The 12,223-nt window shown below is 38.1% G+C and overlaps 1 protein-coding gene across 1 annotated transcript in view; it reads right to left on the bottom strand.

The window, feature by feature from the left end:
• Window positions 1–12,223, bottom strand: part of LOC101742966 (alpha-1D adrenergic receptor) — a 106,218-nt gene that overhangs the window by 43,527 nt on the left and 50,468 nt on the right. The window contains exons 2-3 of the mRNA XM_012697319.4: window positions 6,389–7,102; window positions 4,881–4,983 (exon numbers count right to left, since the gene is read on the bottom strand). Coding sequence (XP_012552773.2) covers window positions 4,881–4,983; window positions 6,389–7,046 — 761 coding nt within the window. The 5' untranslated portion in view covers window positions 7,047–7,102. The remainder of the gene's footprint in view (window positions 1–4,880; window positions 4,984–6,388; window positions 7,103–12,223) is intronic.

Genomic DNA, 12,223 nt, shown 5'->3' with positions numbered 1-12,223 from the left:
AACATAATATACACAGTGGAACTGAGTGAAAGCTATGTGTGAAAAAGTGAAAAGAATTGCCTGGTTTTGTAATTTATAGCTTCTAAACCCTCTGCGTATTAGAAATAGAGGAAGAGAAAGAGAGACGTGGATTCTCATTGTGCGTGATCTTCTAGCTGAGACTACTGCTTATTTACAACTCGAAGTAGAGTGAGCATATACATACTCACTCATGTGGCATGTGTTAAGTGGTTACTGAAGCCCATAGACATCTACAACGTAAATGCGCCACCCACCTAGAGATATAAGTTCTAAGATCTCGGTATAGTTACAACGGCTGCCCTACCCTTCAAACCGAAACGCATTACTGCTTCACGGCAGAAATAGGCAGGGTGGTGGTACCTACCCGCGCGGACTCACTAGAGGTTCTACCACCAGTAAGAATATTTTCTCAAAATTTCACAATAAATCATAAATACCAGCTGTACTGCTAATGTTTTCTAATATTACGAGGAACGTGGGTACTGACATTTTCTTTACACATATTTGGCCTTTATTTTTATCAATCATACTACCTAACGGCAGTTTTCTAAGTCAAAACTTAAAATCCCAAATGTAAAATGTAATTGTGTGTGAAAAATCGCGTGATGAAATCCATAGTGAGTGTCGTCAACCACACAGAATCCAACTACAAAATTATCAAATGAAAACATTCTATAGTCTCCGGTTTCTCGGGGATTTTAAAAGAAGGCATCTTTCCTATTGATATCGAGAACGACCTCTCAGACTGAAATAAATCCTCAACAAGAACATACCCGCGGATGGATCTTTACTAAAACAAACTTTAATAAAAACGTCACCTGAGATACGAACTTTCGATGAATCAATCGATGAATAAAAGACCTAAGCTTTTGTATAAAATAAACATAAAACAAACAAAAGGAATCCGTCCGGACAAAGTTTTTGCTTCACGTATTAATATATAGATTATTTATTGTCATTATTATTAGTGAGTACAACACTCATATTAATATTAGCCTATCCATTAAATACATGTATTTTCTACATGGATACCAAGTTTCAAGTTAATCGGATGCATGGTTCAGTAGTTATAACGGAACATCCGTAAAACACACTGTAGATTTATATATTAGAGACTAGCTGACCCGGCAGACTTCGTAGTGCCTCAATCGATAAATAAAAGACTTAAAACTTTTGTATAAAACAAACTTAAAACAAACAAAATGAATAAAAGGAAAAAGAAAATTGTAATTTTTATTTAATTCTGAGCATTTTCATGTTTATCTACCTTTTAAACCCTCTCTGGACTTCCACGAATAATTCAAGACCAAAATTAGCCAAATCGGTCCAGCCGTCTCGAGTTTTAGCGAGACTAACTAACAGCAATTCATTTTTATATATATAGATATTCGTCGCATCGTCAACATCGCTTATGTGAAAGAGCCCCTTCTCACTACCTGAACGGAATATCAACACTAAAAGGTGCCTACCTTGTAAAAGGTACGTCACTCAAAATGGCCACTCAAGGGAACGTCCTGGATTTTTTTTTCTCTGCTCGACAACAAAAAGATTTACAGACCAGACCTATCCGTTACTGTTATACCAATGTTTTTATTTTGAAGGCAGTAAATAAATTGATTTATATTCACTGTGGGAGGCTAGACTTAATCATCTGTAGGCACGCAGGTTCTGCTTCAAGTAATATTTATGTATTAACTAAATATGTCGCATCAGTTAAAGTTTCCTAAACAGTTTTTAGTTTGTTTTTATAATTGCTTCGATGGTTGGACGAGCTCACGGCCCACCTTATGTTAAGTGGTTACCGGAGCCCATAGACATCTAAAACTTAAATGTATAGTTACAACGACTGCCCCACCCTTCAAATCGAAACGCATTACTGCTTCACTGCCAAAATAGGCAGGGTGGTGGTAACTACCCGTGCGGACTCACAAGAGGTCCACCAGTAAAGTTGTCTTCGATAAGTTATAATATCATAGACCGAATGTTGCGTGGTGGTCATTGAGCGTGGACTATAATTTTTTGTATGAGATATTTATTGTACCTTTATATTACAAATGAACGACTTAATATAAGAAAACTATAAAATTTATGCATTGAAAGATGATTGGTGTCATGGCGGACGTCGCTCGCTGACATTTTTACGTTCAGAAACTGAACACGGAAATATCAACGTTTGAGAAGTTGTGGTTTAGAGATCTGTATTTTTCTTATTACCATTTTTTCTGATGAAATACGTACGCACGACATATTTTCATGTCATGAATGACTCTCACAGCGAAGGAATAACATCGTGTAATAAAAATAGAAACCAAGAAAAATAAAAAGTGTTCTTACTGATCGAGTAATTGGTACCTGTGACAGAGAAGCTGAGAAGTGCTCGTTTGGGATGGTATGGACATGTGATGAGACGAAATAAAAATGAAGTTGGTAAGAAAATTTGAACTATGAATGTGGAAGGATATAGAGGAAGAGGTAGACCTAAGAAGAAATGGATGGATTGCGTGAAAGACGATAAAGGTAAGAGGGGAGTGAGCGAAGAAATGGTATATGATAGAAGAGTATGGAAGGAGAAAACATGTTACGCCGATCCCAGGTAGCTGGTAGAAGGGCAGGATAATGATGATGATAATGATGACTGATCGGGTAATACTAGGCCGTCTTATGAGCCTGCACAAGTTGGTACCACTACCCTGCCTTTTTTGCCGCCAAGCAGTAATGTGTTCTGATTCGAGGTACGAGACATCCGGTGTAGTAGTGTAGAACTGAGTCTAGAACTCAAATCTCAAAATGGTTATTGGCTTTCACGTTGTAAAGCTTATGAGCTTTGGTACCCACTTAACACCACCCGTAAGGTCAATCACCCGTTTTCTCAAGTAAAAAAGATGTGTGGTGTCGTGCAACACCGGATAGGAACGAAGTTCCTTATTATAAAAATATTAATATTTAGTTCTATTCGAGGTATAAAGAAAATAAAACTGGAGGTTTCGCAACAACCCACGGTCATTCAGTAACGTGCGAACTTATTGTGGTACACTTCATTCACGGTTGTTTGCATAAGAGTTAGTTAGTGTATTGCGCAAACGAACGCTCGGAGATTGTGGTCAATGAATGATAAAAAATATGTTATTTTTTGTACGCTATTACAAAGTGAAGTTGTACACTGTGTGCATTACTAATTTGTACGTTATTACAAAGCTAAGTCGTACACTGTGTGCATTACTAATAAACATCTTACGTTACGGACGTTTTTCCCGGTTAGGGTACCCCTCCGCATCGTCCCATAAGGAACTTCGTTCCAAAATAATCCATAATCTGCCATCAATACTTTACTTCTAATTCAAAATTCGTATTAAGAAGATCTTATGTTATAACCAAAAAATCCAAGTTCAATTCAAAGACCATTCACGCCGTTGACTGGAAAACGAACTCCTCAAATCCAGCTCAAAGATTTCGCTCCATAAAAATTCAGATCTCGTAAATGGAATATCCGAGAAAATACGCTTTGTTCGTTTGATTTTTTTGTTTTTTGTTTTTGTCTTTCTCCCGTCACACAGGGCTTTCGTTTATCAATATTCCGAGATAACTGTATTGCGGACACAACGAAGGGTCACATTGTGCGCGATATAAACTTGTTCTCGATAAAAATGTCATTACCAAACTCGAGACGAGTCCGATTCTGTTGTTCTCAATAAAACGTATTGCGGGTATAGGAAGCATCAGTAAATACCGCTATTTTCTTTCGCAGAAAATTCGTATTACGTTCTGATAGAACAAGTTACTTCATTGCGCCATGTAGGGCACCGGTGACCTATATAGCAGTCAACATTTTAAAAGTTTTGTCGTCGTGGCCTAAAGGATAAGACGTCCGGTGCATTCGTATCTTGCGATGCAACGGTGTTCGAATCCTGCAGGCGGGTACCAATTTTTCTAATGAAATAGGTACTTTACTAACGTTCGCGATTGACTTCCACAGTGAAGGAATGACATCGTGTAATAAAAATCAAACCCGCAAAATTATAATTTGCGTAATTACTGGTGGCAGGACTTCTTGTGAGTCCGCACGGGTAGGTACCACCGCCCTGCCTATTTCTGCCGCGAAGCAGTAATGCATTTCGGTTTGAAGGGTGGGGCAGCCGTTGTAACTATACTGAGACCTTAGAACTTATATCTCAAGGTGGGTGGCGCATTTGCGTTGTAGATGTTTAAGGGCTCCCGTAACCATTTAACACCAGGTGGGTGCTCTTCCACACATTTAAGCAATAAAAAAAAGTTAGAGCGGCAAAAGTTGCATTACAATAAAAACTACTGTTAAAGACTAAAGACTATAGACGTTTGAAAAAGAAAGTGGCGTACAGTCTGAATCCGATGCCGGATGGTAAAATATAATCTATGGAACCACATTATGGAAGAGCGTCATTGTTTCAAGTAGTCAGGATGAAGAATGCGATGATAGAAGCCTCTCACTTCGTATTCTTAGACCGATAATCTTTATGTATCTGCCTTCGAGAATTCTAACGCCAATTGCATTTTGGTACTTTTCTCATCATGATAAAATCAGGTCACTGAGATTCAGATAAAGATTATGATGTAAAACTCGAGAGCGGCTGGACCGATTTGGCTAATTTTGGTCTTGAGTTATTTGTGGAAGTCCAGAGAAGGTTTAAAAGGTAGATAAATATGAAAATGCTCGGAATTAAATAAAAACAAACAATTTTGTTTTTCCTTTGATGTGTCCCCCGTCGGACGGATTCCTTTTGTTTGTTGTAAGTTTATTTTATACAAAATTTTAGGTCTTTTATTTATCGATTGAGGCACTACGAAGTCTGCCGGGTCAGCTAGTAATAACATAAAATACATACCTTCCGATACTGATGAAACACATGTGCATGATGCTGGCGGAGCAGGCCAAGACATCGCAAGTGACGTACACGTTACACCACACCACACCCAACGGCCAATATCCTGGACAAATATGACCAATTAAAGCAACAAATTGGATCAAACAAACAACATCCAACATACAAAAGCAGCGATCGTCATGGCGAGGCTTGGGAGAAGGCTTATGACCAGCAGTGGGCGTCTACGTCTATGGGCTGATAGAATAGAAAAAAAACAACAAAATTACAAATGGGAAACTAGATGCGAAAATTCGTACTTTAAAGCAACAATCACGTAACCACTGCAAGTATAAATATAAATATAATACAAGAAATATAAACCATTGCTCAATTCAGTTCAATGTTGGACCTCACATTTTTTACTGGCGTGGACCGTCTTGTGAGTTAGCATGGGTAGGTACCACTGCCTTCCTGTTTCTGCTATGAAGCAGTAACGCCCATCGGTTTGAAGGGTGGGGCAGCCGTTAAACTTTAAAACTGAGACTTACAACTTAAGTTTCAAAGCGGGTGGCGGAATTCACATTATTAATCTCTATGGGTTCCGGTAACCACATAACACCAGTTGGGCCGTGAGCTTGACTGCCCATCTGAGCAAGAAATGTAGACCATGTGCTCATTCATCATAATATAGCAATAAAAAAGCCCTACAACAAAATCCGCCCTACAAAAGACTGCAAAAATCCAGAACACAATAAAATAAAAAATACTTTCACGAAGTGAATCATTTACCGTGAACTGAACGGAACAACTCAGGTTCCTCCATTAAGGATTAAAGACGTAAGATTGTGAGCATATTTCCAGTGAACTTCATGAAGGCTTCATTCTATGTATATTACAGTCACATTACAAGAATTTCATTTTCCGTAACCAGCGCACAAAGTATCGTATGAATGAAGGATAAAATATTTTGCGTCTGAGATAGAAATATTGTTAGGTCTCATGAAAATAAGTATTATATATGAAAAACGTGACTCCAGACGCGAGTTGTAGTGGCATCATACATCGAACGCGATCGTACAACTAAGGAGGGAAAATTGCTTTCATCCGTCGAATAGATAGGGATTCGAGGATGTTAGAATAGGAAATAACAAGCCTTTACGGAGTTAACATACGGTTGTGGAGAAGTACAAACGATCTGTCAATATTCCTGACAGTATTATCTCGATAGAAGCTTGCTCCTTGAAATACACTTTACGCAGTGAATCTCTCGTTTTTTATATCAGAACAACAAATCACCAGATATTAGAAATTAGGCTGTTCATTTTTATTGTAAGTATGTCACTTGTGCGCGGTCATTCGGCTGTGTTTCCTTTCAGATAAAGACCAAAATTGGTCCGAAATATGAAATTATTGTCATTCAATAATTGATTTACTACGATTGACTTGTCCATTTATAATTCAAATAGATGGATTTTTAAACTAAAAATAAAGTGTTCTTATTATAATGACTTCAAATATTTATAGCTTACCTAAAAATCCTGGTATAGCTCCCATTGGCATCACAAACAGACTAACCAACAGATCAGCGATGGCCAACGACAGTAAAAAGTAATTGGTAACGTTTTGTAGTCTCTTGTCCAGACAAACGGCCAAACACACTAATATATTGCCTAAGCCCCCGGCTACTATAAATAATATCACAAACAGAAAACTCCAATCATATCCCTTACTGGCCAGCACTTCTGCCGTTAAGTTTCTATAGTTAAAGCTACACTGAAAACTTTCCACTGTATTTGTTTCGAATGTGCTATTAAAATCGTTAATGTAAAACGTCCGATTCAACACATCACTATAGCAATATAAATCCGAATTGCAAATGGTATCAGGCAGTCTCAACCACAAGCTCTTCAGAGCGTTTTCGAACATAACATTCATCAAATTCATCTTGAGCCCAGTGCTGCAGATCGTGCCGTTGCTATCAACAACCAGGTTGGTATTAAAACAAGTCGTGCAGCTGTAAGAGGTCTCATTTTGGATGTCGATGTTGAGTTCGCAAATATAAGCGTGATAGTCTTCGCTGCTACAATCGACGCCATAGTAGGAGCCGCAAAACTTTCCAGGGTACAATCGGCAGGGCAAATCTTGTAGGGCTTCTTCAATGAACGTCAAATTAGTATCCATACTCATTCCATGACTGTAGAACTTCTTCTCCCGCAGCTTCGAATGAACCGTGGCTGTCACATCTAGAACCAAAAAGAAAATTGGAGATTTATATCACATTACTATTAAATCATTAAATTAAAAACCGAGTTTCACGATCTTTGAAATTTGGAAACTCCCTACGTATTTACGAAACTATTAAATTTTATTATTACCCATATGTCCAAAGACAATTCTTCGCCATTCGGGCGAGAGTGACTTTAGCAGTAATAAACTGATTTACAATGACTTAAACCTCAATTTCTCAACAGAAAAGTAAAAGTTTCAGACCTTCCTTCCTCCGTGAAAAATCATAGGCATTTAATAACATACATAAGTGCTTCACATTTTATGACCAAAGTATAATCGTGTGGCTTTGAGACTAAAGGCATCAAAGCCTTGATACAGCCATGAGAGCACTTCCCCCTGCATATTAAACAGGCAAGGCGAGCTATCAAGGACTCATTAACGCGAAACCTTCAAGACTGACTCTTGAAACATCGATCACAAAGACCTCATAATAATATATTTTGACGTAATGCAAGTTCATCTCAGACTTCTCGGTCAAGGTCTGCACTCGGTGTGTACCATGATGTTTTAAAGCCATTGTGTACATATTGTGAAGTCCCTAATGGTGTTTTTGTTATATATTTTTCAGAATAGAGTGAAGGACTCAGACCATTCAGTAAGACCTATTCAAACTAGAAATGTTTGCTTAGCAACAAAAACAGTGACTGTTGTGATACCAACCGGTTCCGACTATACATTTTACCTGTGTCGTTTGTATATTGCTATTAGACGTTGCCTAAAATCTGACCTGGTATTGATTAGTAGGTGCGATATCTCAACAGCCGTAGCCTACCCTGTCCATTGAAAAGCATTCCACGGAATACTTTCCTCATATGGTGACTGACTAAAATTGGCCCTACGAGCATGGAGCTTGCCCAATAAATGTCAATGTCAGTAGTCAACAACTACACTGTATACCAAAACTATCCACCTGAAATATCGCTAGACCAATATGTGACTTTTTTGAGAGCGGGATGCTTACAATATTAATCTAGGATGTCCGTCCCTCTGTCATCGATAAGAAAGTGCAGTATCAAATTTCTATGTTCTTGTTCAGTAAATTCAGTTATTTTCTTTAAAGACTCCAAGAAAAGGGGAGTTGCTCAATCAGTGTGTCGAAGACGATCATAAATTTGGTAGCTAAACGAAACGCGGTACGATTCTCGAGAGATGGCAGCACGATTGCGGTATCGGAACTCGGCTAGCTTCGTGCTACGACAGAGCTTAGCCGATGGAGGCGCATAGGCGCCATCACACTTACCAACCAGCCTTCTTGAAAAGCGGTGCCTCCGTCCTAAGAACTGTCATTCATTTGTGCTAACGTCAAGAGAAGATTTCAAAATTGTTCTAAGATCTAAGACAACAAACATGATTGGTGTACTCAATATTTCTCTTAGCTCGACCACCCTATTCGCCCCTACGATGTCTGACGGTATTAATAATTGTCGCTTCTCCGACAAGTATATTGTTGGACCAACGTTTTTGCTCTTAAGAAGAGACAGAGTTATTCGCTGCACAAATACCCATTTTTTAATCGCATGTTTGACTCCCGAGCTGTTCATAAGCATCAGTTCAGTTTTTAAAGGCAGTCCTTTTATTTTAGCACATACCAATGTATCCTGGAAGGTGTTCGCAAATGCTTGCAATTTACAGTTTCTATTTATCGAATGAACAAGCTCGAGATCTATCTGGCTTTAAGTGACTACCGCTACCCATCTACCCATCATTACATGAAGCCCTGGTCTAGTAGTATTGTAAAGCCTCTGTCCCACTTTTCAAACTAGAATGCGACCGTCTTGCGGCAGAAATAGGTAAAACGGACCATCGATTATCAATAAGATAACATGGTTCCCTTGTTTAATCGCTGTTGACCAAATAAATGTAAGGTTAAATTAAATTAAGACCTCAAATTTGCAAAAGAATAAATAAGCATTTCATTCCGGCCAATTTTTTAAACAAATAAGGATAAAGAAATAGACTTGTTGGCGTCACAGAAGACAGAGCATAAAACAAAAACAAAAAAATATCAGCGTGAAACGTATTTGTAATTCAAATAAAAGAATTCCTGTCATAGATGTGGTATAAATATTGACAGTCCAACCTTGCGAAAATGTGGCACGCGAAATGACAAGTGAATTCATATGGAAATGATACAAAGGCATCTCATAATCTTTTTATTTGTCAGTGATTTTGTTTAAAGCGTTCATCTGTCTAATCCGGAAATATAGAAATAAGGAAAAATATGGTCGTTTTTGTGTTATTATATCATCATTTTCAGATATATGTAACTATTGGACGCTATTAAGTATGAATGAATGATGGGCCTAAGCGCTTGACTGAATGTCTTTAGACTTCTGATTTCTTTTAGATTCAGTATATATCAGTATACTATTCGTAATATTTATCTCTGTTCAATCTATTAGAGATATATACAAATGCATCGAATCATTACAGTCGTGCATGTATTTTGAGTTATGTGAACTTGAAGTATATTTATATATTAACTAGCTGACCCAGTAGACTTCGTAGGCCTCAATCGATAAATAAAAGACCTAAACTTTTGTATAAAATAAACTTGAAACAAACAAAAGGAATCCGTCCGACGCGGGACACATCAAAGGAAAAACAAAATTGCTATTTTTATTTAAATCCGAGTATTTTCATATTTATCTACCTTTTAAACCTTCTCTGGACTTCCACAAATAATTCCAGAACAAAATTAGCCAAATCGGTCCAGCCGTTCTCGAGTTTTAGCGAGACTAACGAACAGCAATTCATTTTTAAATACATAGATGATACAAAGCAGTCTTTGTGATACAATCCATGCATTCTACTTTAATGTTTAGTATAAGCTATGCTTGCTCATAACAAAAATTTTGCAACAGACGCGCAAAACAAACTCGCTTGAACTATGCCAACGGAACAGCCTATAACAGAGGTATTATATGCCTATACACATTTGCACTTTGTGAAATGATGGCCTTTGAGGATCGCTTCAAAAGAGAATCCAGTGAAAAGCGGTGGGGCGTATCTTGCGCGCTGCGACTCTGAGACGACGAAGTTGAGATTTAGTATTTCCAACATTATGTCAATTGTGAACTTTACTTATAATTCGATTGAACGAAGAAAATAAATACAAATAAATACATTAGGAAGGTGTGATAAACTGTGTGACAGTTATGAAATGATAAGTTAACGGATGAGATATTATAAAGAGTAACTTAGGAGTAACTTACTTTTATTTTAGTTTAAGAATTAGGGTTCCGTGCAGAAAACATAAAACCATGATATTGTAAGCAAAATTCAATCTAAATGGAAGAGCGTTATTAACATCGGCCAAAACCACAAAACAAAACGTGGCTAGATAAAACTAGCCTACAATTCGTTACAAAAAATCGTGTAGACCAATTTTGGATTGGATAACCAGACCACAAGTTATTACGAACTCATTACGTCATCAATATTAATATAATAATTTTACGACCCAAAACACTGACTATTTAAGCATACAGAATCGAAATTGCAAATAGAATTTGCATGCATAATTCCGATGCAGGCAATTAGTGTTAACCACAGTCAATGTATGACTATGCTGTCAATATGTGCCTTCGAAACCATTCTACATTATGTAATCGGCTAATTTGATAGTAATTGTAAGGTGTAATTTTGTTTGATTTTGCTTTTAGCTTTACTTTATTTTTTTATTATTGCTTCGATAGGTGGACGAGCTCACAACACACCTGGTGTTCAGTGGTTACTGGAGTCCATAGATATCTACAACGTAAATGCGCCACCCACCTTGAGATAAAGTTCTAAGGTCTAAAGTATAGTTACAACGGCTGCCCCAACTTTCAAACCGAAACGCATTACTGCTTTACGGCAGAAATAGGCAGGGTGGTGGTACTTACCCGTGCGGACTCACAAGAGATCCTACCACCAATTATTACGTAAATTATAATTTTGTGGGTTTCATTTTTATGTTATTCCTTCATCGTGAACATTTGTTGAGTACGTATTTCGTTAGAAAAATTGGTACCCGCCTGGGATTCTGGGCTGGGAACCTGAATTATATAGGAAACGGAATGTGACATCGTAACATGCACAAACTTCTAGAAGTTTTACGTAACTGGAAACTTTCTACGCGCAGGATCAACGATAAAACAGTAATTTTATCATCCTGAAGAAAATCAGGACCTTTTATTTACTTAAAACTATATTTATTATTATAAAATCAGTCTTTGGTCATAAATTTGAAGATAATTTTGAAGTTAAGGTGCCATTTGAAAATATAATTCACTAAAAAATCTCAAGCCATGAAGGTTCTATGTCAATTCAAAATACATATTACAATAAAACGGCAAGTTCATACTTTAACTCCTATTATAATATAAGGTGGTGGAATCTTTTGTTTCGAGAATTAAATGGCTTCGAGAATTGACAGAAAATGTGACTTCGAGGATTAAACCATTAAATGTAGGTCGTTGTAGGACGTATTGCGAGCAGGCATAGTTAAATAAGTACTATGTGTAGAAATAGGCAGAATGTGTACCTTTTTTTTTTTTTTTGGTCAGGAGGAAATCGCCGGTCTTCCGCCCTCCACTGGGGATGGAGGGCGGGGCATGTCAGAGTCGAACTGACTAAAACCTCCTGTCGCTCAACAACCAACGTCCAAACCACGCATGAGATAGAACTCATGAAGAGGCAGAGGAGGGAAAGTGAAGCGTTTAGTGCGGAGCACATCTCTCCCATCACCCTCCCCCTCGGGACGCCGGTCCGGCGGTCGTCGGCGCCACGACCACCAGCCCTCTCGGTCAGCAGGCTATCCGAAGCCCGCCTAGATGGCGCCAGTTAGAGTGAGCTATCCTACGGAATACCCCGCTGGACCAGAACTAGCGTGGGTCGAGGATAGCCGGCCTTCCATCACCCGGATAGAATGTGTACCTACAAATTCCGAATTTAGTCGTGATAAAACCTTCACACAATCCAGTTAAGAGATTTTAAACTTCATTCAATCATTGAAGTTTAATATCCACACCCTCCACTAACCACTTAACACAGGGTGGGACGTGAACTCGGCCAGCCATCTATGCAGTACA

This window comes from Bombyx mori, chromosome 15 (genome assembly GCF_030269925.1).
Source record: "Bombyx mori chromosome 15, ASM3026992v2".
NCBI lineage: Eukaryota > Metazoa > Arthropoda > Insecta > Lepidoptera > Bombycidae > Bombyx > Bombyx mori.
The sequence above is the reverse complement of the archived record's forward strand: the minus strand, read 5'-3'. Positions and strand labels throughout refer to the sequence as shown.